At 39.1% G+C, this 24,252-nt stretch overlaps 2 protein-coding genes across 4 annotated transcripts in view; one reads left to right on the forward strand and one right to left on the reverse strand.

Moving 5' to 3' along the window:
- Window positions 1–5,201, forward strand: part of stxbp3 (syntaxin binding protein 3) — a 39,003-nt gene extending 33,802 nt beyond the window's left edge. Inside the window, exons 17-19 of the mRNA XM_052011156.1 lie at window positions 2,725–2,810; window positions 3,705–3,853; window positions 4,111–5,201. Of these exons, the coding sequence (XP_051867116.1) occupies window positions 2,725–2,810; window positions 3,705–3,853; window positions 4,111–4,172 (297 nt within the window). The 3' untranslated portion in view covers window positions 4,173–5,201. The remainder of the gene's footprint in view (window positions 1–2,724; window positions 2,811–3,704; window positions 3,854–4,110) is intronic.
- Window positions 5,202–18,334: 13,133 nt separating this feature from the next.
- LOC127567730 (uncharacterized) overlaps window positions 18,335–24,252 on the reverse strand; it is a 50,505-nt gene continuing 44,587 nt past the window's right edge. For all 3 annotated transcript variants that reach the window (XM_052010711.1, XM_052010708.1, XM_052010709.1), the window contains 3 exons: window positions 23,823–23,940; window positions 23,380–23,539; window positions 18,335–20,267 (listed from right to left, as the gene is read on the reverse strand). In XM_052010711.1, the coding sequence (XP_051866671.1) occupies window positions 20,130–20,267; window positions 23,380–23,539; window positions 23,823–23,940 (416 nt within the window). In that variant the 3' untranslated portion in view covers window positions 18,335–20,129. The remainder of the gene's footprint in view (window positions 20,268–23,379; window positions 23,540–23,822; window positions 23,941–24,252) is intronic.

Below are 24,252 nucleotides of genomic sequence, written 5' to 3' on the forward strand. Positions count from 1 at the left end.
TGAAAGCATTTATAAATATTCTTTCCTTGCCTGTTTTTACTTCTTTTCTCTTTCCCCCTTTCTTGGGTTGTTTAAATTGTGTCTGCAGTTAAAACTGTCTAATTTTCTTGACGCTCTTAAATGGAGCAAGTAACATTGCACCCTGTTGGGTTTTCAGTGTTGATTGCCTTAATTAACCCTGCTGACAATAAAACAGGGGCAAGAATGGTTTAAATGAAGATGGAGACTACAGAGAGGGATCCTATTTGTATTTTCTTTATCTTATTCAGGAACCACAGGCAAGAGTTGAAGCTGCCCACAAGAGGTGCAGTTAATAATTGTTGGGGGCAGGGGTGAGTGGGGGGAAGAAGTGTGCAGGGGGGAAGAACTGTGTGGATTCAGTTTTTGTTTTGAGAGTTTGGATGATCAAAACCTAATCATGGATCATAAATAATTATGGACTTGCATTTTTGTGTCCAACCAAAATTGAATGCAATGAGATTTTTGTTAACACCTCAGACATAACAACCAGAAGTAGTTATACATCTCAAGGGCATGCTCCCTTGGAGATCTGACTGAATCGAGCTGGCTCAGATCTCATTCAACTGCTTGCAGGTAAATAAGCTCCAGGTTTGTGAGCTAATGTATGTGCATCTGTCACACCACACCATCATCTGGGTTGATGAGCATCCATTCTGTAGATCAGTAATATAAAGGTAAATTCAGGTTTTTTTTAACTTACTTTAGTGTAGTTAATTTATTAGTGTTAACTTTATTTTTAAAAAATCTTCAGATATTGAAAAAAAACATTAATATCAGAGATGTTTGAAAATATTGTAAAGTTTTGTAGATTTTAACAAGTGGCATGGCTCCACCCATAGTCATACTTCCCATCAGTGGCTGTCATGGTGTTCCAAGAATAGGACCTCAGCTGTACGTCACCTGAGGTGTAGTTGCAACTACGTCTGAGTTCCTTTACTCTGGAATTGGGAGCCCCACAGTGACTGGACTCGTGCAATAGTACAAGAATGGGTGTGGGGAGGGCACAAGAGATGAGTCCAGGTGGTATTCCAAATCAGGCATGATTGGCCCAAAGAATGGTTCACTATTGTTAGTGAACCAGAGAAACTATCAAAGTAATATTGAATGAGTGTTCATTCTAGATACCAGCAAACACTGAGGTGAGAGTGAGGATCTCTTGAAAACACTTGGATTGGTGGAATGAACTTGCAGGTTAAGTTCCAACAATAACACTGAAAGAGTGATGCATGAGTAATGGAAATAACTGTTATCTGGTTAAAAAGCAACTGCTCACTTGTTTGGTAATCACTGCCAAAGCTTATGACACATGATTCACCAAAATATTCAAAGGTCAAACACTGGAGGTAAGTTACTTAGCCAGGGGCATCACCAGTTGAATTGCTAAAGGCCAATTTGGCTATCGTGGATTTGGCCAAGAACTTGAAGATGATAGATAATTTGAGAATTAATAGCTACTTTCATGACGTAAGATGTACAGTTGTGAGATCATTAATTAGAGGATTAGAGAAATCACTTCTGTCAATGATAGGGTGAATGCAGGCAATTTCCAAAAGGAAGGATACAATATGTGTAATTGGATGAGAAAGAGTAAAGTTTTGTCTCTTGTTTAAATACCAGACCTCCAAAACATTATTCTAGAACTAGGTTCGAAAATGGAGGCAGTCTTGGCAATCACAGCCAGGGACCTGTGATTGAGTTACTTGTTGTTCTTACAGCCCATTGCAGGGAATAATTGGCAGGTCATACTATTTTAGTTAGTAGCCTAAGATTGTCCCTTTGGTTAAACTGGTTACCGAATATACTATTGGTACTGATTTTGTAAGAAGAGGATATTAGATTGAGGAAATTTATATAGAATGACATAATTTCACAAGTGTTGACTGGAGAGTTGTAATTCTCTTCTGTAATATTCTTTTGGTTCGATATCTTTTTAGAAAATTAGCAGTGGTGTGGCAGCTCTTCGCTGAATTGTGGGGTTCAGAGGTACACCTTGGCCGGCATGATGAGTGCCGGCATTGTTGAGGACTGGCAACGACGACTTCTAGTGTAGATAGCCCACTTAGATCCTCTTACCTCTCTATCATCTCCTGCTGGATATGATGGAAGCTGTGCTTCCCCTCTTTGTATGGTTGCCTCGCTCTCCTCAGCTTGGAAATATCTTTATGGTAACAAGCTCAAAGGTGATCACAATCTTCAGAACAGTTAACAGGATATTTAAAAAAAATAGATATATAGATGGGGAATATATAAATAGCAGCAGGGGACTCAATAAATAAGTACCAAAACAATGTCATTCATATCCAAGGAATATGCATCCAATGCATTATTGTCTACAAGAGCACGAAAAGTGCATCCCTATGTTGAATGCGGAGAGAATTGTTATGTTCTTGGATTTAAATTGGACACACTTGTTTTAGAATGGGTTATCTTTAAATTTCCCAATGGACTTGTGTAGCTCTCCTGCCAATTTACCCCCGGAGAACTGGGATTGAAAGATGAAGATATGGGCCTAAATCCCTGGTCTGGTCCCTTGTCAAAACGGCTCAAGTTTAATACTTGTTTCAAATATAATCTTAATTTCTACTGTATCCAACTATTCCATTTGCTTTTAATGCATATTTTAGTGTCTGTTTGAAATATAAGAGCTTTAAACATTGTTGTGTTTATGTTTTAACAGTATTTGAGTTCTTATTTTTTGCACAGGATTCCATTGCCAACAAGCTTGATTCCCTTGATTGGCCTCATTGCTCAGGTTGCAGTGCTGCTTGGAATGGCTCAGGAGCTGTAAGGTATACATTCCTTCAACTCTGCTATGAATCTTTCTGAGCAACACAAATTAACAAAATGTGATTAAAATACTGAATTATTGATTATAATTTTATCAAATTTTCCAATAAAATTAGGCTTTGATATTTTCCTGTTCAAATCAATATGAAGTAAATGTCATAAAGCTATTCAGTGCCCTCCCTAAATAATGAAATTGTTACTGTTTCAGATGAACCTGTCAGAGTTTATTCTATTCTAGGCCATGTTAAACAGAAACACATGTGTTGCAGTAATTTGGTTATTGGTTTATTGTGAAAGGAGAATTGGAAACATGCCACAGAACATCTGGACAGAATTTCTGTTGGAGTGTTCTGAGCTGTATGTTGAAATTTTGCAATTTAGCACTATAAAGTTTCCAAGAAACAATGACACAAGGACAACATAAAACTTGCAACATTTCAAACTGTTGTTTTCTTGTCATCTTCAACAGAATGTGGCCATGCCTTTAATGGGCTGCATGTAATGTTCTGTGAAAACTAGTATTCTTATTTTCTCACCCAATCTATCTCATGACAGTGATGACCTCTGCATGGTAGTTGACTGTGCCACTTCAGTTTAGTAAAGTTAGGAATCTATTATTTATATTCCCCTTTGCAGTACTTAATTTTGAATTTACATTTCTTGTCAGAGTTTATTTAAGAAAAAGAAATAGATGAGTTCATTTATAAGTGGAAATATCTGGACTTAATTACCTCTGTTGGTCTTCGGGTTGTTTGTGACCAGTACTTATAACTATGTTGCATTTAGGTTGTTAAAGTTCAGGACACTTTTATTCTTTCCCTTTCTGTATGAATTACATAAGTTCTTCAAATCGTCAAGACTCAGACTCTAGATATTAACTAATCTTTCCTGTTTAGTGCTCGACAGGGGAACAAAAGCAATCTCCCAGATGACCGCAGAGGTGGTTTAAAACTAATTATATTTGTAATAGGAGGTATGACGTATTCAGAAATGCGCTGTGCTTATGAAGTTTCTAAGGCCAGTAAGTTTTGTGAAGTCATTATTGGTAAGTACTTTGAAATCACTTATTCAACACAATTCAATCTTTTAAATTTGGTTTATTCAAATCTTGATCAAATGATTGTATCTTTTATGCTTGATTTATGATAACCTAATTTAAGTGCATGGTAAATGTATATTGGATATATGTGAAAGACTAATCTTGGCTTAAGTATGTTGATGCTCTAAAATCAGAGGACATAGATACAATATATCACAAGCAGTTAAATGTTACTGAAGTTGTTTTTCTTATTTATCCCCCAGGGTCAACTCATATTCTTACACCCACAGGATTACTAGATGATCTGAAGAAATTGAACAAGTAAAAGTACCACATACGAGTTAAAGTCAGCCACTTATGTCAATTTCACTTAACATGAATGACAAGAACTTAACATTCATGCAATGAACCTTAGTCTAAAGTATTTTGATAAATGAAGTACACAGCTTGTATTGACCAGTCCAAGAAATCTAATGTAATTACAATATTAATACTGTAAATGAATCCTCTGGGAGGGTCAATATTTGGCGAAGAGTATTTCTGCTTTAGACTTACTGGCTGTAATTCAATGAGGATATTGCACTCTGATCCATAATTGGCTAACTGTTTGTGTATTTTTAAAATGATGACTACATTGAGGTCTTTTCAGAAATTAATGTTGGTTGTAGGCCTTGTATATTTTACAGCCATGTTTTGAATATATTGCCCATAATATATATGCCTAACATAGGATTTGAATAAAACTGTAACATTTTCGACATATAGTTATAAAAAAAATCTTATGTTCTATCTAATATTGCAATGTAAATGCTTTTGCAAAAGCCTTAAAGCCTTATAAAAACTAGGAATGTACTTTGGGTTTTAAATCAGTAAACATTCTTTTAAAAGGATTAAATTACACAAATTTGTCATGTAAACAAAATTTGGTTGCATTCTGAAATACTACTTCAGTGTAGTGGCAGAATAATTGGTATGGTCTTTTGCTACAAAAGTACCTGTAAGCTATAAAGTTGTGCCATTCTGTTTCTGTACAATGCAATGCATATCTCACCCTTCAGGTGCTAATCCAGTAAGGTGCCACCTAATCTGTGCAGTTTTCTTTTCCTGAGCTGTGCCAATGTGACTCGTGTGTAGATCCAAAATAAGAGAGCGGGGAGATTCTGGCTATGTATTGAAACTATTTGCATAGGCCTATTACAACTGCCATTTTTTGTTTAGCAGTGAAATATTAGTAATTGGAATATTTTCTGCATTTTGTTATACAAAATGCTAACTACCAAGCAAAACATAAAAAGTTTTGAATCCACTATGTGTCTTGTGACAAGCTAATAAATTAAACACTGCGAAGAGGCAACTGTGTTTTGTAATGGCATGAACACCTTCTGAAAAATTGAACTCAAACAATGAATAGAACACTTGAGCCAACTTTTAAATATTTAATGAGATGTATCAAGAGGGCACATTTCGGTGAACCAGAACAACAAAGAACATTGGTGGGCTTAATATTGTTACAGGGAGTAGTGTAACACAAGTTTGTGACTTAATCCCTGCACATTGAATTCTGTATTCTAGCAATGTTTGAGGATGGTGCAAAATGGATAAATCATTTTCACAGAAGGAGAAGGAAAGCTTAAAGAGAAGTTATCAGAGGCTCAGTTTCTCGTTAGTTTGAGAAGGGCAATGAGGTAAAAGCATAGGTCGTGCTTGACTGTCTCATTTCTCAGAAAATGTTGTATAGCTTGGGAGATTTTTATGAAAATCAACCTTGCAATTTAAGTTACAGTATGGCAAATAATTAAATAAATGGTAAGAAAGGGGCCATTTTGTTTAATTGGTATTGGTTTATTATTGTCACTTGTACCGAAGTACAGTGAAAGACTTGCCTTGAATACCATTTGTACAGGTCAATCATTTACACAGTGCAGTTACATTGAGTAAGTACAGAGTGCATTGAGGTAGTACAGGTAAAAACAGTAACAGAGTACAGAGTAAAGTGTCACAGCTACAGAGGAAGTGCAGTGCAGGTAGACAATAAGGTGCAAGGTCACAACAAGGTAGATTATGTGGTCAAGATTCCATCTCATTGTATAGTCTTATCACAGTGTGATAGAAGCTGTCTTTGAGCCTGGTGGTATGTGCCCTCAGGCTCCCGTATCTTCTGCCTGATGGGAGAGGGGAGAAGACAGAATGACCTGGGTGGGTGGGGTCTTTGATTATGCTGGCTGCTTCACCAAGGCAGCAAGGGGTATAGACAGAGTCCATAGAGGGGAGGCTGGTTTCCATGACGCACTGGGCTGTGTCCACAACTCTCTGCAGTTTCTTGTGGTCCTGGGCAGAGCAGTTGCCATACCAAGCTGTAATGCATCCAGATAGGATGCTTTCTATGGTGCATCGATAAAAATTGATGAGTGTCAAAGGGGACATACCACATTTCTTTAGCCTCCTGAAGAAGTAGAGGCGCTGGTGGGCTTTCTTGGCCATGGCATCTTACATGGTTGGACCAGGACAGGCTATTGGTGATGTTCACCCCTAGGAACTTGAAGTTCTCAACCCGTAGACAGGTGCATGTACACCGCCCCCTTTCCTGAAGTCAATGGCCAGCTCTTTTGCTGACATTGAGGTAAAGGTTGTTGTCATGACACCATGTCACTAAGCTCTCTATCATCTCCTTCCTGTACTCTGACTCATCGTTATTTGAGATACAGCCTACTACAATGGTATCATCTGCAAGCTTGTTGATGGAGTTAGAGCAGAATCTGGCCATGTAGACATGAGTGTATAGGGAGTAGAGTAGAGTAGAGTAGAGTATGGGGTGAGGACACAGCCTTGTGGGGCACCAGTGTTGAGAATAATCGGGCTGGAGGTATTGCTGCCTATCCTCACTGATTGCGGTCTGTTGGTCAGAAAGTCAAGGATTCAGTTACAGAGGGGAGGTGTTGAGTCCCAGATCTCAGATGTTTACTTGGAGTAAAGGGAATTATGAGGCTCTCAGGCAGGAAATTGGAAGATTAAATTGGGAACAGATGTTCTCTGGGAAAAGTACAGAAGATATGTGGCAAATATTCAGGGGATATTTGTGTGGAGCTCTAAACAGAAATGTTCCGATGAGACAGGGGAGTCATGATAGGATATGGGAACTGTGGTGTACGAAAGCTATAATAAATCTAGTCAAAAGGAAAAGAAAAGCATACAAAAGGTACAGAGAGCTAGGTAATGTTAGAGATCTGGAGGAGTACAAGGCTAAAAGGAAGGAACTTAAGAAGGAGATTAGGAGAGCCAGAAGGGGACATGAGAAGGCCGTGGTGGGCGGGATCAAGGAAAACCCCAAGGCGTTCTACAAGTATGTGAAGAGTAAGAGGATGAAATGTGAAAGGATGGGGCCTATCAAGTGCAGCAGTGGGAAAGTGTGTATGGATCCGGAAGAAATAGCGGAGGTTCTTAATGAATACTTTACGTCAGTATTCACCACGGTAAAAGATCTGGGGGATTGTAGTGGGGACTTGCAGTGGCCTGAAAAGCTTGAGCATGTAGATATTAGGAAAGAGGTGGTGCTGAAACTTTTGGAAAGCATCAAGTTAGATAAGTCGCCGGAACCGGATGAGATGTACCCTGGGTTGCTGTGGGAGGTGAGGGAGGAGATTGCGGAACGTCTGACAATGATCTTTGTGTCGTCCATGGAGACGGGAGAGGTTCCGGAAGATTGGAGGGTTGTGGATGTTGTTCCCTTATTCAAGAAGGGGAGTAGGGATAGCCCAGGAAATTATAGACCGGTGAGTCTTACCTCAGTGGTTGGTAAACTGATGGAGAAGATCCTGAGAGGCAGGATTTATGAACATTTGGAGAGGTATAATATGATTAGGAATAGTCAGCATAGCTTTGTTAAGGGCAGGTCCTGCCTTACGAGCCTGATTGAATTTTTTGAGGATGTGACTAAGCACATCGACGAAGGGAGAGCAGTAGATGTAGTGTATATGGATTTCAGCAAGGCGTTTGATAAGGTACCCCATGCGAGGCTTATGGAGAAGGTGAGGAGACATGGGATCCAAGGGGACATTGCAGTGTGGATCCAGAACTGGCTGGCCCACAGAAGGCAAAGAGTGGTTGTTGAGGGGTCGTATTCTGAGTGGAGTTGGTGACCAGTGGTGTACCTCAGGGATCTGTACTGGGACCCTTACTATTTGTGATTTTTTTAAATGACCTGGATGAGGAAGTGGAGGGGTGGGTTAGTAAGTTTGCGGATGACAGGAAGGTTGGGGGTGTTGTGGATAGTTTGGAGGGCTGTCAGAGGTTACAGAGGTACATAGATAGGATGCAGAGTTGGGCTGAGAAGTGGCAGATGCAGTTCAACCCAGATAAGTGTGAAGTGGTTCATTTTGGTAGGTCAAATATGTTGGCGGAATATAGTCTTAATGGTAGGACTCTTGGCAGTGTGGAGGATCAGAGGGATCTTGAGGTCCGAATCCATAGGATGCTCAAAGCGGCTGCGCAGGTTGACTCTGTGGTTAAGAAGGAATATGGTGTATTGTCCTTCATCAATCGGGGAATTGAATTTAGGAGCCGAGAGGTATTGTTGCAGCTATATAGGTCCCTGGTCAGACCCCACTTAGAGTACTGTGCTCAGTTCTGGTTGCCTCACTACAGGAAAGATGTGGAAAGCCATAGAGAGGGTGCAGAGGAGATTTACAAGGATGCTACCTGGGATGCGGAACATACCTTATGAAAGCAGGTTGAGGGAACTCGGCCTTTTCTCCTTGGAGAGACGGAGGATGAGGGGGGACCTGATAGAGGTGTATAAGATGATGAGAGGTATTGATAGGGTAGATAGTCAGAGGCTTTTCCCAGGGTTGAATTGATGGCCACAAGAGGACATAGGTTTAAGGTGCTGGGGAGTAGATATAGAGGAGATGTCAGGGGTAAGTTTTTTACTCAGAGGTGGTGAGGTGCTTGGAATGGGCTGCTGGCAATTGTGTGGAGGCTGATACGTTAGGGTCTTTCAAGAGATTGTTAGATCGGTATATGGAGCTGAGTAAAATAGAGGGCTATGGGTAAGCCTAGTAATTTCTAGGGTTGGGACATGTTCGGCACAGCTTTGTAGGCTGAAGGGCCTGAATTGTGCTGTAATTGTCTATGTTCTATGTCTCGGAGTTTGGTGATGAGTTTGCTTGGAATTATAGTATTGAAGGTGGATGTGTAGTCAATAAACAATAGTCTAATGTAGGTGTCTTCACTGTCCAGATGCTCTAGATCTGAGTGTAGAGCCAGGGAGATGGCGTCCACTGTAGACCTGTTTCGGCTGGTAGGTGAATTGCAGTGGGTCGAGGTTGTCTGGGAGGCTGGAGTTGATGTGTGCCATAACCAATCTCTTGAAGCACTTCATGATGGTGGATGTCAGAGCCACTGGTCAGTAGTCATTAAGGTATGTTACCTTGCTTTTCTTTGGTACCGGATGATATTGGTCTTCTTAAAACAGGTGGGAACCTGGAGATTGAAGCAGAGAGTGGTTAAATATGTCTGCAAGTACCCCCGCCAGCTGATCAGCACAAAATCTGAGCGCTCAGCCGGGACACCATCTGGGCCAGGTGCTTTTCTCAGGTTCACTCTCTGGAAGACTGATCTTATGTCCTTGACGGTGACCCACGGATTCTGTAACGTTGGAGGCTATCAGGGTGGGTGGTGATAATCACTCCCCTTCTGTTCAAAACACACATAGAATGCATTAAGCTCATCAGGAAGGGATGTGCTGTTGTTAACTATGCAGCCCGACTTCATTTTGTAGCCCATTATAGCACGTAAGCTCTGCCACAACTGACGGCTGGTCTGGGACTCTATTTTGAACTGATATTGTGTCTTGGCATTCCTGATAGCTTTCTGGAGGTCATATCTCAATTTTTTTTGTACAGATCAGGATCACCAGATTTGTGATGCAGCAGTCCTCGACTTCAGTAAGGAGTGGATCTCCTGGTTCATCCATGGTTTCCAGTTTGGGAACACCCACATTGTCCCCTTTGGTACACAGTCCTCAACACACTTGCTGATAAAGTCTGTGATAGTGGTGGCATACTCATCAAGGCTGGCAGCTGAGTCTTTGAACATGGACCAGTCCACTGACTCAAGCAGTCGGACAGGATTTAAAATGTTCTCCCACCACAGGAATATTTAAAGACTACTTGCTGTTCTAATTGTCACATGCAGGAGCATTTGAAGTTCCATTTTTGACAATCCTCAGTCACAAGCAAATATATTTACTCTTTTCGAAACTGAGAGCCATGATCACAGGTGTGCTTAGATATCACACTGCAGAATACTTATGGAACAAAAGTTCAAAACAAAGTTCAAAACAAAGTCCAAACCGTAGGAGGTGCAACACGTGTTCCTGCACCTCCTCCCTCAACACTATCCAGGAACCTAATCAGCCCTTCCAGGTGAGGCAGAGATTCACATGCACCTGCTCCAACCTTGCCTATTGCATTTGGTGCTCTTGATGTGGCCTCCTCTGCATCGGTGTGACCAAGCGCAGACTGGGTGACGGCTTTGCCGAGCACTGCGCTCTGTCTGCAATGTCCTTCCTGAGCATTTGCAAACAGTTTCAACTCGCCTCTGCATTCACATGCCAGCCTGTTTGTTCTTGGCCTCCTCCACTACCAGGGTGAGGCCCAATGCAAACCAGAGGAACAGGAAGTCATATTCTGCCTGGGTAGTCTACAAATCAATGACACGAACATTGAATTCTCCAATTTTAGGTATCTATACCCCCTGTGTTCCTTTCTCTTTCCTCCTGATCCACCAGGTCCTTTTCCATACCCCCTTCTTTACAACACCCCCCAACCGCTGGTTCCCCCTCCCCACCTGCTCCACCACTCACCCACACACTCCACTGCCTCGGTCCCCTATCCCCTCCCCTCCCCGGTTCTCCTTTGACTACAGCCCTCCCTTATCTGTTTTCATTCACCACCTTCCTTTCATATCAGCTTCCATAATCTTCAGCCCTTTGTTTTCTCCACCAATCACCTCCCCACCCTTCCCTCCCCCACCTGGCTCCATCTGTTGATCAACCCTTCCTTACCTGGATCCACCCGATCGCTTGCCAGCTCCTGCCTCACTCCTCACCTCTTTATACTGGCTATCTCCCCATTACACGCTCAGTCCTGATGCAAGGTCTCAACCCGTAACGATGACAATCCCTTTGCCTCCACAGATGCTGCCTGACCCCCTGATTCTTTGCTCAAGACAAAGCTATTTTTTCCTGAAGTCCTAGCTGTGCCTGAGATTTTTTTTGCATCAGATCTGAAATTCTGTTTTAGATGGAATTTTAGCAAAATATTACATGCTAGAATAGAGGGGATGATAAGATAAAATAGAAGATAATTGCTGATTCTCGTGCCCATACAAATTTAAAAATAATTGGAAAACAACATGTTTACATAGCACCTTAAGACTCTCAAGGCAGATCATGATAGCCCTGTCAAACAAAATTTGATACCAAATTACAAGGAGATGATAGTGCAGATAATCAAAAGCTTGGTCAGTAAGGTAGGTTTTAAGGAACAAATTAACGGAGGAAAGGGAGGTGAAGAGATTTAAGTACGGAATTCCTAATTTTAGGGTTTTGTCAATGTGAAGGCATTAGGTGTCATTGATGGAATGATTATAATTGAGAGTTTTCAAGTGATCAGAGTAGAAGGGTTGCAAGGCTAAAGGAAATTTGGTAATAGTGAGTTTATAGATAATTAATGATTTAAGTAGGATAATGGATAAATGACAGTGCATTCATTTGCCTTTGCTGAATCATGGAGAAATTTTAAGAAATATGGCCAAATGTAACTGGTCAGATAATGCTGCTGCCGAACTGGTGGTTCGCATAGATTCACTGGCTAGCTGCAGAGCTTGTGTTGGGGCATTCTGGACTTGCCCCTGCAATGCAATGTGGAACTATGAATCACTTGCAATAAGCCCAGGGACTGCATGCATCAGGTCTGGTCCCTCAACGTTATGCAAACCATGTCTGGTGAATCCAACTCAGCTCTGTTCATTTGAATGATATGTCAAATATTCATTAAAAAGGTAAGTGTTTTATTACTTTTACTTTAAAAATATGTACATTACTTTAATAAATATTGCAGCAAAACTTCGACTTTGGTGCCGGACTGGCAGCTTTTCTGGACTGTTGGATGTGATTCCTATTAATACCTCAACAAACTTTTAAGTCACTTGTTTCTTTAAGATCTTACATAGTAGTATAATAAATTTTCCAGTGAAACTGAAAAGTTTCAAGGGAGTGCAAGGAATGGGGCCCGTGTAAATTTGAAGAGAGTGGAGGAAATGGGACCCTGGTGAGTTTAAAGGGAGTGCAGGAAATAGGGTCCTGGTGAGTTTAAACAGAACATGGGAAACATTACCCAGTTATACAGATGCCAAACCATGAGGATTTCAAATCAGATAGTGGATTATTGGAGATTATTGGTTCAGTATATTTTATGAATCTAATTTGCATTATATTTTAATTTTAAATTATTTTCAACTTTTTCCTACTATCTCAAATGATCAGAGACAATCTGGTTGGCCCTGAGCCAGCAAATCTCAGCAGGTGCATCATTTGGAGTTCTATAATAAATACAAACTACACTGAGGAAGGGTGAAAATTTAGGCAGGGTTCTTGTCCCGATTTTTATCTAGTGATGGATTTCCACTACTACAGAAGAATATATAAATTTTAAATGCAGTTTGTGCATGTAAATTAGTAGAGACTATTTTAATGTGAAAGGAAATACTGCCTTAAAGATGCTGGCATTCAATGCTTAATTCTGCAGTTGCCTTAAGCAAATAACATTGGCACAAACTCACTTGCAGAGTATTTCATACTTCTGACTTCTGCCTTGCAGATGGTAGAAAGGCTTTAGGGTGTCAAGAGGTTGAGTCACTCATCACAAGATGCCCAACCCCTGACCTGCTTGTGTAGCCACAGTATTTATATTAGCAGGTCCAGAATGGGCCCAATTGAGTCTCTGGTCAATGGTGACCCTCTCAGGATATTGATGATGAGGAATTTGGCAATGGTAATGATATTGAACATCAAGTGTAAGTGATTAGATCCTCTTCTTGCTGGAGATAGTCATTGCTTGGCACTTTTGTGGCATGAATATTCTTGCCACTTATCAGCCCATGCCTGAATGTTGTCTAGGTCTTTCTGCATGCAGCCATGGGCTGCTTCATTTGCTGAGGGGATGTGATTAGGATTGAATTTTGTGCAATCGTCAGTGAGCATCAGTGAAGGAAGGTCACTGATGAAGCGGCTGAAAAGGGTTGGGCCTAGGACACTGCCCTGAGGAACCCCTGAAGTGATGACCTGGGGTTGAGGTGATTGAATCCTAACAAACACAAAGGTTTTCCTTTGTGCAGGGTATGACTCCAGCCATTGGAGTGTTTTCCTCTTAATATCCATTGACCTCAGTTTTACCAGGCTTCCTTGATGCCACACTTGGTCAAATGCTGTCTTAATGTCAAGGATAGTTACTCTCACTTCACCTCTGGAATTCAGCTCTTTGGTCCATGTTTGCATAACGAGGTCTGGAGCTGGATGATCCTGCATTGGTGAGTAGGTGCTGTTTGAAAGCACCATCAATGGCACCTTCCATCGATTTGCTGATGATTTAGACTGATTGCATGGTTATTAGCCAGATTAGATTTGTCCTGCTTTTTATGAAATGGCATTATTGGGCCATTGTCCACATTGACAGATGGGTGTCAGTATTTTTTTTATAGTAAACAAGTAAACATCTCAAAACCAAATGTTTTACTTCTAGTGAAACCATTTACACCGTTCCTTTTTGTGTTTTTAAAATAATGGTATATGACCCACAATGGGCAATGGCACTGTGTAAAATGGGTCTCTTTTTGAACACTTATGTTGTTTAAGTGTCCAAAGGATGTTGTTGGCTTGGAGATGTAATATCAGAGATTAGAGGTGATAATTGGAACCTCCTTCTGGCCTAGTTGTCTTTGAATCCATTGCGCAAGTGGGATGGGTCACTGTAAAATCTGTTGGGAGCAGAATTATTAGTCTCATGAATAACCGCATTCATTTTATGATAGACATCTAAAAGATTACAGAAACCTGAGAAGTATTAAGAGATGTTAAAGTACAAAAATTTATTGTCTTGATTTGACTGAAGAAGTACTTGAATATATTTAAGGGGGGTATTATTTTCATTCATTACAAACTACTGTTGGAAGTCAAGCCAACTTGGTTACAAAAGTTCCTGAGGGCTGGGATGAGATGATCAGTAACTTAATAAGTTTGAATTTTGATACCATTCTTGTATAAAATAATAGATTTAATGTGGTTAAAGGTATTTTTGAAATCTTTGAAGAATTCTTACACTTTCTTGTGTTTTTAAAGCAACGATGCCTTTATCCTCAAATTATTTTTAATTAAACCCACTCTAAATTTTGTAATGACTATAACATTAATATACACATATGTACATAAATCGCCATAGCCTATTTCAGAAGGACTTAACAAATATCTACTGTCTTGGATATTGTTAGCAGAATTGCTGAACCATCTACTGTTCAGTCTTTGTAACTGCAGTGGCTTTTTTTCAAACTTTGTGTGAATGGAGATTGAACCCTTGCTCTTCTGTAATACTCTGCCAAGTTTTTAGCGTTAGTGTCTAACAACCTTTGATAAGTCCTAATTTTTGTATTATCATTGGACAGTGCAGCGCAGTAGGTTGCACTTTAGCTGATTCAATCTGTGCTGGCTCAAAAAAATATCCTATTGAGGTTTTCCCCTCTACCTTTTTTTCATTCAATTCTCTTTGGAAAACTATTATTGAATCTGTACCTATCACCCTATCAACAGTGTACTCAAATCCTAAGCATACATTGAACATAAGTCTTTTCCTCACACTGGCAATGTTTCTTTTGCCAGTAACCTTAAAACCTTTCGCTGTCAAACCTTTAGCTATTGGAAATAGTCTTTATAAATGCAAATTCAAAATTTATCTTTTTCTTGTGAATGCCACTTATCTGATGCTATGTGCCTGTGATGCTGCTGCAAGTAAGTTTTTCATTGCACCTGTGCATACATGTACTTGTGCAAATGACAATAAACTTGACTTTCATTAAACCCACCATGATTTTAGTAACTCTTATAAAATTTCTGATTAGCTTTCTTGCTCTAGGAGCAACTACTGTTTCCATGAAACAAAAACAGAAACCTTTTATCAGAACTGGAAAAATGGGTAAAGAAGCATGTTAAGTTGGAAAGAGGAGGAGGAGGGGTGGAGACAACCAAGGAAATATATGTGATGGGGTACAGACCAAAGTTATCAAGGCAACAATTACTTCATAAACTGGTAGTTTGAGACTTAAGAGCAAAACAAAAACAAATTGAAACTGAAGGGTACAGCTACATGTCAGGAGAAAGAGAAAAATGGGTGGTTCATACACATAACTTTAATCCCCAATCCCTGAAACTATTCTAGTGAATTTCTGTAAAGTCCATTCTAAAGCCCTCCTAAAATGTGGTGCTCAGAAATGGATACTAGTTAGGGCCAAACTAGTATTTTATCTTGGAGACACAAAAGAGTGCAGATGCTGGATCCTGGAACAACAAACATCTATTGGAGGAACTCAGTGGGTCGAGCAGCATGTGTGGGGGGGAGGAGAAGGAGGGGGAATGGAGAGGGGGAGGGTGGGGGTGAAGGAATTGCCGACATTTCAGGTCGAAACTCTGCATCAGGACTGATGTATTTTACCCTAGCTTTACATAAATGCTTAGCTTTGGTATGTATCTCTATATACAAAGTCCAAGATGATAAGCTTAGTTAACTGCTTTGCCTAACTGTCCAGTCAGCTTCAAAGATTTTTGCGCAAACAACCCCAGCTTTCTCTGCTGCTTTTGTACTCATTTTAAAATTGTAAATGGATGCTTTGTTCTACTAACTAATCAGTTACTCTTAAAAAAATTACTTCCATTTCTCAGTGCTGGTAATGGCTATTTAATAATTCTCCTGGTTAAAAATGATCAGCTTGTAAAATGTTTTCTAAAAGATATGAGGTGGAAGAATCAATTAGACTGTAAGTTGAATCCCATATATGAATTTGTGTCATAGAATTCACAGATCCTTAACATTCTCATTAACATAAATATTTAAACATAATGGGGCAGCACATTAAGCTTTGATTATAAGTGTTACATTTTTTAAAATTAACTCTTTTCCTCACAACATAAGTCAGTGGTTCCCATAAGTAATCTGCTCTCCAAGTATCTGAAAATTGTGTCTTAACAAGCCCTTACCAGAGCCTCATGACTTCAGGTGCTGTCTTTGTGGAGTTTACACATCATCCCTGTTAATTCTCCCAGTGTAGCTGAGTGGCAAAAGAATCAGGTGGGGTGGGTGGGGGGAGGAGGAGCTAATTAGCATGTGAGGGAGAATAGGATACAGGCAATAAGTGGGGGAATGAGACTGATGGAAGTGTCTGAGAACCAGTGTAGACTCAATGAGCCAAATGGGCCAATGTCTTAAGAAAATAAAAAAAAACAGAAAAGTATAAATATAAGTACATGCACAATAGTTAACAAAATTGCTCTCTTTGTGGTAACCTACCTTCCTGAGTTGAGCACTAATGTGCTGCAATAGCAAAATTTCCTTAAAATGCTGGGTGAGGCACACAGACGAGGCATTTATAGTCTGGTGCAAAGTGACAAAGTTTGGGAATTAAATATTCCAGGATATTTACAATTTAGAAGAGATAGACAAGATGAAAAAGATTGGGATAGCTTCATTAGTAGAGAATGGGATAAAGGCAGGAGAGGGAAAGGTTCCATAGATATTATTAAATAAGATGAGAGCACGTGATATTTATTGGTGGTAATGTGCTGGTGTCCATTACTGAGGAAGCTAATAGTACTAATTTGTATGGTCACATTTCGTGTTGTCTTCCTTACTGTTGGCAGTGATGGCTAATGACCTTTTGAGGATTTGTTAATGGGCAGAAAAGGAGTTGGGAGGCTGATTAGTAGGGTGCTGCAAGGACCCCAACTGGTCACAATTTATATCACTAATTTGGATGAGGGAATCAAAGGTATGATACAAAGTTAGGTGGCTACATGGAGGATGTGGCGAGGCTTCAAGGAGATAGAAGTGAATGAATGGGCAAAGACATAGTAAATAGAATATAATGTGAAAAAAATGTAAGGTTATCTAGCTTTGCAGAAAAAAAATAGAAAGATGATGAATATTTTAAGAAATGAGAGATTGAAAGGTATTAGTTTCAGAAGGGCCTGAGTTTTATTGTAAAGGAAATCACGTAAAGTTAACATGCAGGTACAGTAAGCAGCTAGGAAGGCAGTGGTATGCTGGCCTACATTACAAAATGATTTGAATACAAGAGAAGACAGTATATAAATCTCTGGTGAGATTGCATCTGAAATACATTGTGCAGTTAGGTCTCCCAACATAAGGAAAGATATAAATGACAGAGGGCGGCAAAGGTTTGCCAAACTAATTCCTGGAATGGTTGAGAGTTGTCCTACAAGGAGCGATTAAACAGATTGGTCCTACGCTCTTGAGTTTAGGGCAATGAAAGGTGATCTCATTTAAATGTATAAAATTGTTTTGGGTTTGATAGGGTTGATGCATGGTTGATAATTGTCCTGCCTGAGGTGTCTGTTTTCAAAATAAGGGGATAGCCATTCCGGACAGAGATTTGAAGTTATTTCTAAACATAGAACGTAGATAATCTTTGGAATTTTGTGTTGAATACCTGTATATTTAAGACACAGATAATTTTTAGATATTAAGGGATTCGGGGTTAATGCAGGAAAGTGCTCAGAGGCAAAAGATCAATCATGACCTTATTGAATGATAGGCATGAGGGGCTGACTGCTGCTCCTATTTCTTACGTTCATTGTAAGCTTTCAACAGAATAACAAATTGTGATGTCCCAATACTGCAGAGGCTGGATGTCGCTGTGGAGCATATTGAAGACTGGATAATTTCATGGGGCGGGAATGGTGTTGAGAAAAGAATTATGGAGGCTCTAAGCAGGTGAATGTGAGGACCAGGGTGGGGAACAGGGATGCATTGAAGTTCCCAAGTGGAAAAAACAATTGGTGCAAACCAGGCAGACAATTCAATGGGATTAGCATGGGGTTTGCCATATAGGTAATCGGTTGTGGGCAGAGTAGATGAATTAAGGGGCCTAAGGACATCCTCCAGATGCAGGAGCAGTGGAAGTAATTTAGAGGGAAAGGTGTCCCTCAGACTCCGGATGGAGGGTGATCCAATCCCTTATGCTGAACCCTCCATTAACTTGATTAGCTTGATCTAACTTGATCTATCTAACTTGATTAGGCAGGTAACTGATGCATATAAAGCCTTCCAATTCAAAAGGTTGACCTGGTATAATTTATATGACACAAAAAAACAGTCTAGATATTAATTATAACCTTCCCAAAATTGTTTATTCCAAATGAGTCTTAAATCCACAAAGACAAATATATAGAATAAACCAAATATTAATATGTTAGCAAAAAAAAGTTAACAAATTATTTTGCAGCAAATACACCTAAAAAGAGGACTTAGGTCTGAATGTTTATCACGTGTTTAAAAATAATGTTTTATAACAGTGCCATATTATGTGTTCTGTCACTGGATGTAGGTACTGCTAAGTTCAGTACAGGTTAAGATCAAAAATCTCAAATGTCGCTTACCATGCAGTGTTCCATGATTCTCTTCATCCCAGAACACCTTTAAGATTTATTTCAATACATAGTGTTTTTCACGAAGATTATAAAAATATTGTTTTACTATTTTAGTTTTCATACAATACTTAGTTCATTTATTGCCGCTTAGAATCATAGAGTCATGCAGAATGGAAACAGGCCTTTCGGTCCACAGGGACTGCTCCAACCATCAATACCTACTTATACCAATCCTACGTTAAGCCTATTTTTATTCTCCCCATATTCTCATCAACTCTCCCCAGATTTTACCACTCACCTACACACTAAAGGCAATTTACAGTGGGCAGTTAACCCACTAACCCACACATCTTTGGGAAGTGGGAGGAAAATGGAACACCCAGAGCAAAACTGCCCACTCACAGGGAGAAAGTGCCAACTCCACACAGATAGCACCCAAGGTCAGAATTGAACATGGGTCTCTGGAATTTGGGACTGTTAATTCCAAAGAGGGTTCCTACAGCTGTTTACTATTTGAAATATTAAACGTTGTCTAAGACGGGGATGTTCTGGCACCCTCTGGTAAGTAGAGTCAGAGGCAGTGATGATGCAAATGAGGAAAATGTCAAGACAGCTTGAGTGCATTCTTAAGATAACCACATGTTGAGTGACCATTGTAGGCAAAGATAAAATAAGGAGTAAAGTTGGGTTAATATGATGGAGATGCATAGTCGGAAAGGATGAGATTGTCAACCATCTGAAGGATGCTAGAAAGGACAAGGCAGGCTAACACTCTACAAGTACTTTCAGAGTGTTAAACTGGGCACCCTTTGTGCAAAGTAAAAGGCAGAAATCTAATTAAAGGGATTTGAACAGAAATGATGGGAAAGTTGGGCATAGAATTATGTGTTGATCATATATAACATGACCTTTGATAGGAAAGGACTTTCAATGGTGGTGTATTAGTAGAAGAGGCCAAAGGTGAGCCTTCCACTATTAAGGAAGCTAATAGTGCCAGTTTTGCATTGTCACATGTAGAGTTGTCTTCCTTGCTATTGGCAGTGATGGCCAATGACCTTTTTTGAGAAGTTTGACCTAAGCTATGCAGACCTCATCAAACTAGCTTGCTTCCATAGTAATGGGTACTTTGCACATGTACTCTATGGTATAGTCCAGGGCATCAGTCAGTAAAATTTTGGATAATCCTGTGGTGAAACAGCCAAAAAGAAACTGACAATCAGCAGTGATTTAATCTGAAAAAGAGAAAATTGCTCAGCACTCTGAGTTCAAGACATGATTACAACATCTCTCTTCAAGTCTAGATGAGACAAGCAGTACTTCACATTGATGCGCCATCTCTAGTTACCGATGCTCAAAAAGATCCAGATATAAGTTGTTTATATTAGGACTTAAATGACTATCAGAAATTACTGAAACAATAATGAAAAAGTCCAAAAGATGTCTAACAGCCCTGAATGTTGCAAATTATTTCACCAGATAAAGGTGATGTATTCCTACTCTGGACATTACAAGATTTTGATACATAATATTGCACATCATTACACAGGGCTAATATACACTACAAAGAAAATATTAAAAATCATGCAAATATTTATAGTACTCGGTCTTGGCCAAGTCAGCAGACAAAATCTTAACCATTCTTCTGGTGGTTTTCTTCATGTTATTTGCAGCCTCTATTGCTCTGTCCAGATTTGTGTTCAGATGTAAAATCTGGGTGAAGAAAACACTGCGTTAAGGTACTAAATTGCAGATAAATATCTGAATTTAGAAATTAAGCAGGGTACCTAAAATACTTATGTGCATCTACAATCCAGCAATATACTTGTATATTTGAATTGTTTTAATCTTTTTCCTCTGCAATAGTAGCATTATTCATGCTTCTTCAAAAATAACGTGAACAGTATGCAAGAAAGAATTTGAAGAGTAAAGATAGGCCATCTAATTCATTAATTGTTTCTCCCTTTAGTATATCAAGATTGTGATCTAGTTGTGTCTATTATTAATCACTGATACAAAGGAAGAAGGTGGCAAAATACAAGTCATAAATAAGCTTGCAGTATGGTTGTAGTTTGGTAAATGAAGTATCAAGAAATGTTGTGTTATGCATTTTTAATGGATAGAGGAAGAAGGCCTTTATGCTGTCCAGATAACTGGAGTTTAAAAGCGGCAAAGGAGCAAATCTTCAGGTACAAATGACCAACGTCACTAAAAGTAATGGCGCAGGATACAAGGGCCTTAATTAAAACAAATCAAGTTCCAGGGTTCAATTCTAGAGAGATGGAATTGAGTAGCACAGATCTATGTTCATATTGTGTTAAACCCTGGTTAGGGCATACTGGAGATACTGTGTAGTTCTTGTCCACATATTAATAAAGGATATAACGGCACTGGAGAAGGTATAAAACATTCAAAAGGATGATATCAAAACTGAGGTTCATTTATCAGGAAAGAGGGAGGGATCTTTCCTATAGAAAAGAGAAGACTAAGGAGTTAACTCTAGGTTTTTAAGCCATTTGGTAAGGAAAGTGTAAGGAAAACATTTCATCCATGAGCCATATTTATAACTAGTCATAAAAGTAAGGCAGTCACTAGGAGTCAAATAGGGAAAATTGCTTACCCAAAGGGTGGTAAGAATATGCAACGTATTACCGCAAGAACAGCTTGAAGCAAAAAGCATATAGCCATTCAGAGGATTATCTAGTTCATATGCAGTGTGACACTGATGAGGACTTTCAAACCCAAGTCAATAGTAAATAACAGAAATAGTATATAGCTTAATTCACCTTCCTAAGCCACCACTCACATCAGTAGAGTTTAGGCTCCACAAAGTCATAATAATACTGATGCTCATGACATGCTAATTAAGGGATATGACTAGGAGACTAATCCAGAGAACCAGCAGCTGAGAGCTGGTTGGGTAGTTGAGGGATGATAAGTGACCTGTTCTTTTCAAAGGTGGTTACCATGAGATACTCAAAAATCTTCCTTGAATATAAAATGCTTAAAGTATAACACATATACATGCTATTCTATCAGTGAAGTGTAATGCCTCTGTAATTCTGCTAGTATGAACCCTTTGGCCATTGCTCAAAGCAGATGACTGTTGAAATGTGATGTAAAGGACAGGGAAAGAGAAGGAAGAAAGTTAATAGCCAAAATGAAGGAAACAGTCATGCAAAGGAATCGAGCTACAAAGAAATGTCACAAACAGGAGAGTGAAGGCTGATATCTTCAAAGAAACAAGGCCTCTTCATATGGATCATTAAACATCAAGGCTGCCATGTCTCTTTGGTGCAAAAACACCTGTGTCTGATAACAGCCCTATATTTAAGAAAAACAAATGATATAACGGAAGGAAAGGGGTGTTACAGAACCCAAGACTAAGAAAGCAGTGGTCTGCAATGTGTCTGTGTATATTTTGTAATTGGACAATGGAACCTAAAGATAAATCATCTTAGCTGTATTCCATAGCTTTGTATGAAAATGGGGCCATTAAAGAAGGAGAGAGTAATACATCTCTAATGAGAACTGAAACACAAGAGAGACTGCAGATACTGGAAATCTGGAGCAATGCACACAAAATGCTGGAGGAACTCAGCAAGTCAGGCAGCATCTATGGAGGGAAATGAACAGCTGCCGTTTTGGGCTAAGAGGTCTCCATTGATGCTGCTTGACCTGCTGAGTTCCTCCAGCATTTTGTGTGCATTGCTCTAATGAGAACTGATTGCCCCAAAGAAATGGAAGAAACAATGGTTAGAGAGTGCAGGACTTTCTAGTTTCTATCCAGGGTATAACTCTCAACTATACCCATACATCCAGGTTATTATTTAGTAATGGTAATGCTACAAACCTTAATTATATTGAATGAAGCTTAATCACTGCCACCAATACACATCAACATTGACCATTTCAAATACACAAATGGAATTGGGTAAAATTAAATAGCAGCTAGATAAGCACATAACGAAAAAAAGAACTAGAAGAAGATGCTGATAAGTTTATTGAAATGGGGCAGAAGGAAACTGATATGGAACATTAATATCAGCATAGACTGCACCCATGGTGTTTGCTCCAAGGGCCTCAACAGTTATCTACTTCCTTTTGACCATAAACTGAATTAGCAAAGTCAGGATGCTCATTTTTAAAAGGGAAAACCTGTATTGGTCTTGTCCCCATTTCAGTATGGGTGTAAAGATTTTTAATTAATTCCCTGAACAGATAAAATCTTTTTAATGCTACATAGCCTCGCAAGTTGTATATTAGTTGTTCAATACATTTTTTGTGCTATCCTTTTTGTGTGAAGTTTATATAGGAACTTTCTGATTGATTTAGTGTAAGCTCAGGTATGATGTTTCTAATTGGTTCACTGTGGCTTATGTTTTGCTTTTTGAATTGGGTTAGTAATTCCAATTATTTTCTGATTGTTATCTGGAGTTTTTGTTTGGTGACTAATCATATTCTGCAAAAAAAGTTTTGTAATTTGCAACAGTGTATTAATTTCTTCCAACTCACCTGATAATAAAGTTAAACATGTTCACATCTTGTTTTCTCTCCCTGTCTATTTTCTGCATCCTTTCCCTCACCGTGGCATCCCACCTCCAGTTCGGATTGAATATGCTGCTCTTTTGTCATGTCCCTGGTATTGATACAACCTTCTGTCGCAACCAAACTTGCTGACTTCAGGCCTTTCACAAATGCACACTATTACTATTACTCTTTTCTTTCTCTTGTTCTGATTAAGCTAAACCCCTGTGTAATTGTGGAGATAGAAAGTTGTTACAGGCGCATTTCCACATCTCATTATTAGTAGTACATTACTTACCTGTGGAATACTGATGCTTTTATCAGTGCAATTTCTCCAAAAATACTTGGTGCTATAGATTTGGTTTGGTAAACACTGTAATCCTGTTTTGATTATTTCATATGAAGGTGAATAGTAATTTCTGGAAACCCTTGATATTGGTGGATACTCAATGGTTGATCTGCAAGAGAGATAAATTCCAATTGTAAAGTTTACAGTTTGCTCATGGAGAAAATTATGTTTTGAAAGGTTAGGAAAAACAATTGACATTATTTTGTGTGTTCTTCCAATTTGAATTTTCAATTAGAGTGTTAATGAAAATAAAGCTATTCATATTGTTTATGCATTATCCTATTACAGAATCAAAATTATCACTGACTTATACGATGTGAAATTTGTTGTTTTGCAGCAGCAGTACAGTGCAAAGACATAAAAATTACTATAAATTACAAAAGTACACTCACCTTATTGGTGAAATAGATGCTGACATTTCAGAGTATTTATTTGCTGCAGTAGATGAAATACCAACACTAGAAGTGAGCTCACTCCTACTTCGTCGTGAAGACCTCTCAGAGAAGCGTTCTGTGTAATAAAAGATAAATCTAATAGAATTAGATGATGTCTCCATTCAGACTTCTGAATAATCCCAATATTGTTCAAATAATCATTTCAATAGATATTTTCTGAATATAATCACTCTACTATTGAATAATCATTAATTTCTTAATCTTTCAAATGTTTACTTTCTCAGTATTATTCATGGAACTTGGATTTGGCTATGTAAAGGATATCAGCTAGACACCCATTAATCTAAATCAGTACTCAAAAATTGGCTCTGATCATGTAGTTTCCCATGATTATACCAACTGCAAGGCCAATATCTATCAACACAAT

Source organism: Pristis pectinata, chromosome 3, assembly GCF_009764475.1.
Source record: "Pristis pectinata isolate sPriPec2 chromosome 3, sPriPec2.1.pri, whole genome shotgun sequence".
Taxonomy (NCBI): Eukaryota; Metazoa; Chordata; class Chondrichthyes; order Rhinopristiformes; family Pristidae; genus Pristis; species Pristis pectinata.